The sequence below is a fragment of the Humulus lupulus genome, chromosome 5 (assembly GCF_963169125.1).
Source record: "Humulus lupulus chromosome 5, drHumLupu1.1, whole genome shotgun sequence".
In the NCBI taxonomy this organism is placed as follows: domain Eukaryota; kingdom Viridiplantae; phylum Streptophyta; class Magnoliopsida; order Rosales; family Cannabaceae; genus Humulus; species Humulus lupulus.
The window spans coordinates 239,534,331-239,539,532 of record NC_084797.1 but is presented as its reverse complement, the minus strand read 5'-3'; the positions used below and the strand labels follow the sequence as shown (position 1 = coordinate 239,539,532).

General features: G+C 32.4%; 1 protein-coding gene across 1 annotated transcript; it reads right to left on the bottom strand.

Annotated features, from left to right (window-relative positions):
• Positions 1 to 1,888: 1,888 nt before the first annotated feature.
• LOC133780156 (late embryogenesis abundant protein At1g64065-like) lies at positions 1,889 to 2,530 on the bottom strand. The gene has a single exon (XM_062220028.1). It carries the CDS (start codon positions 2,528 to 2,530, stop codon positions 1,889 to 1,891), a length of 642 nt encoding a protein of 213 aa, XP_062076012.1.
• Positions 2,531 to 5,202: the final 2,672 nt, after the last annotated feature.

The window sequence follows — 5,202 nt, the reverse complement described above, 5'->3', positions numbered from 1 at the left end:
AACCCACTGGGGCAGCCCAAGGCCTATCTATCACTCGAAAAAATGGGGCTTTTGGTTTGGGCATTCCGAGTTACGAGGCAGATTCAGGGGACAAGATCAGTCAGTGTAGTGGCGGCACATGTCTGAACCAGCGGCGTGCAATTCCGAGGCGGCCTTTTCCGCAGGTGAAAAGTGGGGATAACTCCCAAGCGTCACAGGGCGACGCCAGGGTCTCGGATGCTTTATCCTGCCAACCCTGAGGACTTGACCCGGGTTCGTTTTCCTCTGTCCCTCTTCGTTTACCGTAGGCCCGGATCATCTACATGGAGCCCGGACCGTTTACCAGGCTCCGGGACCGTTTGCATACATCTCGATCATATAACCCCCAAATTGTTGTACGTCTCCCCGGATGATCGTCCCGGATCACCCTTCCTGGACACCGTCCGGGTCTAGACCCACACTTGGGCCGTCGACGTTAGTCACTTCCTGCCAAACGGGTCTGGACTGGGCCCAACCCCAATTGCCCAGTTAGTGGGCCTAGACCAACGCCCCGGGCCCAAGGCAGGAAATGGGGATAACAATAACGACATTGTAAAATAATCTATATATAAATTTTGGCATTATAACAACATAGTAAAATAATCTGTATATATATAATAACTAAATAACTGAAATGAAAGGCTCGGGAAAGAGCTTACCTAAAAGGTTTTCGTAGGCTAGCGTTACGGACAGAACTTCGCCTAGGTCTTCAAGGTTTAGAACTTTAAAAGGGTGTTAAGAAGATTTTTGGGTAGAGTGAGAGAAAGAAAATGAGGTTTTGTGATTCAAAATGAGTTTTGGAATAGTTATTTATAGGAAAACTTTGAGTTACTATGCTAATAAGAAATTTAAAATATCAAGCATAGTGGAATAATAAAATATTCAAAATATTAAGCATGGTGGTTTGCTAAAGTCATCATTGTATCACTACTGCATCATCATGTGGGAACCATGGAGTGGATCCCGCTGTGGGACCCACTATGAATAGTACATGGTGAATAGTAACCAAAAAAATGAAAACTTCCCAATCTTCTTATATTACTTAGTCCAATATTTTTGACTCACAAACTTTTCTGAAAAAGTTCCTCTAACATCCATAAATTAATTATTCTCATATGTTAGTTACTTCAACAACTTAGAATTGTTAAAATCCCACAATAGAATACAACTATATCTCCAACGGTCAGGTTACGGTTTCCAACGGTCGGATCACTATTCACCAACGGTCATAACGGCTAGTTTTTTTTCGTCCTATAAATACTTGTTCCTTCAACCATTTACTTGCACAACTTCTTCATCTCTTAACCTTCTAGATAAAATTCATCATCAAAACATGAATTTCTCTTTATTGTTCTTAACTTTAGTGATTGTTTGGTTGTATTTAGCATCATTCTATGTGTATTATACTAATGAAATGCCCATGAATATTATAGTTGCATATTCATTAGTTATTCTTCCACTTTACTTAATAGCTCTAGCATTCGATTAACATTGTAATGCACTCAAAAGTATGAATAAAAACATCTCTCTTATTTTTCATAATTGTTATAATGCATTTATAAAAAGAAGTGGGAGTTACAGATGCGTATTGGGAAACCAACGAGAAGCGAGGGAGTGCTACAACGCCTCGATATCTAAGACAATACTAATAATATTTAGGTATTTAGGTGCTAATAAAATCATAAAATTTTTAGTAAGAAATAAAATTGTGATTAAAAAATAATATTTATTAGACCTAAAAATTTATATATTTGTGACAAATAAATCATAATAAATTATTAATTAAGAAAACAATTACATTATCATGAATGGTACTGATATTATACAAATGAAAATTGAAATGTAATCAAACAACTTTTTAAACAGTCTTTTATTTACATTGCAAACTCTTTACGGTCTTTTGAGCCACATCAATAGTAATAGTGCAGTTCATGTTGGTCGACTTCTTCTTCTTCATGATCAGCATCAGCTCCACCTTCCCGTTCATCCTGGCCGAGCTGCTGAGAGTCAACGTTCCGGCGGTCAACTCACTACCAAGCTCAGCACTGTTTGGCAATTGGGTTGAGCTAAACACAACAGTCACATCGTTAATCTTCTTGGTGGACTTCATTCCAGCCTTGCCCTTAGGAATCACAACCTGTCCTACGGTGGCTCCGCCGTAGTTGAAGTTGAGAGTGGTGGCTTCAAACTTGTATGGCCCGAAGTTGGTGTTCTTGACCCTAACTTGGGTCGAGAAGCTCCCATCAAAAGAAGGAGAATTAGAAGCATTTGTGGTCAATGTTTGGAGCTGAGTGTTCTCTAGTCTCAGCTTAGGAGTCTTAACTTTCATGACAGTTAGTGAAAAAGCCGTGATAACAATGACCTGAAAAATTACAAAAGCAACCACATATATAGCTATTTTGATCTTCTTCTTGCGTTTGAGTTCCTCGGCTGATAAACCACCTGATTCTTGATCGCTTCTGGTGTAACCATTAGCTGGTGCAAAAGGGTACTCTTGGTTCTTTTCTGCCATTGTCAATATTGTTTGATTTTGCAGCAAGAAAAATAAATCTTTTTCTATCTTTCTCAGATATCGATGAGGATGAGAGTTGGTAATAATAGTTTATCGTTTAGTGTTGAGTGTTATCATAAGTAATCGTTAATGTTATATTTATAGTTGAGTTGTGTGAGAGGACTGGTAGTTTTCTGATCAGGTACTGTGCTGTGATTGAACTACTCAGCGCGTTTAGTTTGAAAATATTAAGTAATTATTAGTTTTTTCGTCATGACTTCTAGATAGTCAATTGCTTACACAAAGAATTTGTTTATTTATTTTAATGTACGACATTAGTATATAGTTTTTAAATAATTAAGTGGAATTGAACTATATAATATCATATTTGATTTATATAGAAGCTTCTTTATGATGATATATATATATTCACATGGTGTTACATATTATAATAGCTTTTTTCTTAATCTTTGATAAACATATATTCAAAATAAGAACAGCATTTAACGTATTATTGTAATATTGGTTTGCTGTATTATATGATATTAGGTATATAACTTGCACATATCTTGGTTGAGGATGCTTCCAAAACCAATAGATGTCAGTTGCCATAACCGTACTCTGTTAATTAATCATCATATCTTAATTTATTCAATTTGATGATGTGTCAATATTCTCATATATGAATGAACTGTCAAAAAATGCTGTCCTAATCCTAAACCATATCCATCCAATAAAAGTTTAACACCTCATCTAGAAAAATTAAATCAAATTCTATTAACTATAAGACTACGTTACTTGGACATATCCTTCTGTTCATTTTTTTTCAAAACAATTTTAGAACAATTGCGAGGACAAAAAGGAAACGACAATTGCGGAATTATTTACCGATTAATATATTATACAAGATCGACTTTAATCTACCCAACACTAACTTATTTATAGAGTGTTGTTATTTGACACAACATTTAAGTGATAAATTAATGATGTATTATTAAAATATAGCTCATTTTAAAATTTTTTTTTTACTCTAATGCTAAAAATTATGCCAAATTTGAGACAAATTTGGCACACAATATAATATTGTGCATATTTGGCGTCACCATAAATGCTACACAATTTTATTTACTTTTATGTCATTTTTATTATTTTAATATTATTTTTAAATGATATACTTTTTACTTTTTTATTTTATTATTATCTTATACTATCAACAATAACATATAAAGAAAAATGATTACTTTTTTTTATATATATTTTCAATAAATATCAAATTAGCATTACTGAAATATTAAATCTTACAATAATAATTTTTATAATTGTGCATTGGAGCATAATGCTAAAAATTATGCTAAATACAGTGACGAAGCCATAAATTTTACTCAAAGAGGGCAAGGTTAGGTGAAGTTGGCGATAACTTTTAAGATATAAAATTTGATTAATTTTAAGTAATTATTTTTTATTTTTTATTCGGAATAATAAATATTTTAACTAATAGCTAAGATATGAGAATATTAGCTCCCATCAGAGAGTGGGAGACACAAGTTGGAACCTATTCTTTCTATTATTTTTTTGAAAATTTTACTTTAATAAAAATTCAACAAATCGCTACACTAATTCAATAAGTTATATATAACACGAATAAGTTTGAATTATTTTGTATGCTTCATTGCTCTGAAGTCTACTACTACTGATGATTTAATATTAATAATAATACTTTTGTAGGAAAGAAAAATTGCAGAATTAGTGCTCTTCGTTGACCTTTCAAAAGCTTTAGTATTTGGGCCTAGTTCACATGATACTATTGTATACATGTATTCATTGTAGTAGAGAAATCAGACTTGTTATATGTTCAACACACCTTATATGTCTCATTTTAGTAGAAGATCTATTATATATACTTTGTTTTTAAAAAAAAAAAAAAATCAGTGTAGGCTTGAGCCTACTCTAAGCCAAGAGTGGGTTCGTCACAGGCTAAATATATAGTATATTAACTTTTTATGCCATATATTGCACACTATTTACATCTCCAATTAGAGATGGGCTAAGGTGCCCAACATTAAATGAGGCGACACTCTATGATTTGTTAGTGATATCTCATAAAATTTATTAAATGAGTTCTTTCATAAATACCTATTTTTTGTATGATTTTTTTTACATTTTGATGGTCCTTCATTTTTTTTTTACATTTTTACTAACTCAAGTTTTCAAAAATACGATTTTAATGTTTCAAAATTACAAAAATACAATTTACACTAAACATCAATCCACAAAACATAACCTTTAAAAAACAACAAGAAGGCAACACAACAACAACCACATTACAACATAGTGGAACACATCCCAACTACAAAAAAAAAAAAAACCAAAAAATTATACAAAAATAACATAAAAAAACTCATTCTTACATTTTAAAAAAGCAACACATTGCAATACAATATCAGAAAAGTAACTCAAATGCAACACGACAACAACCTCACAACAGTATAGTACAATCCACAACTACCCAAAAACGACACAAAATTAAAATTGAAAAAATTAACACTATATTTTAAAAAAAATAACTAAACATGAAAATAAGCTAACATAACACAAGTTCTGCCTCCTTTATTAACAATATTAATATTAGAGACACTAATTTCATCAACCCAAAAAATAACTAAAAAAACAACCTCAAAAAACTTATTGTTGCA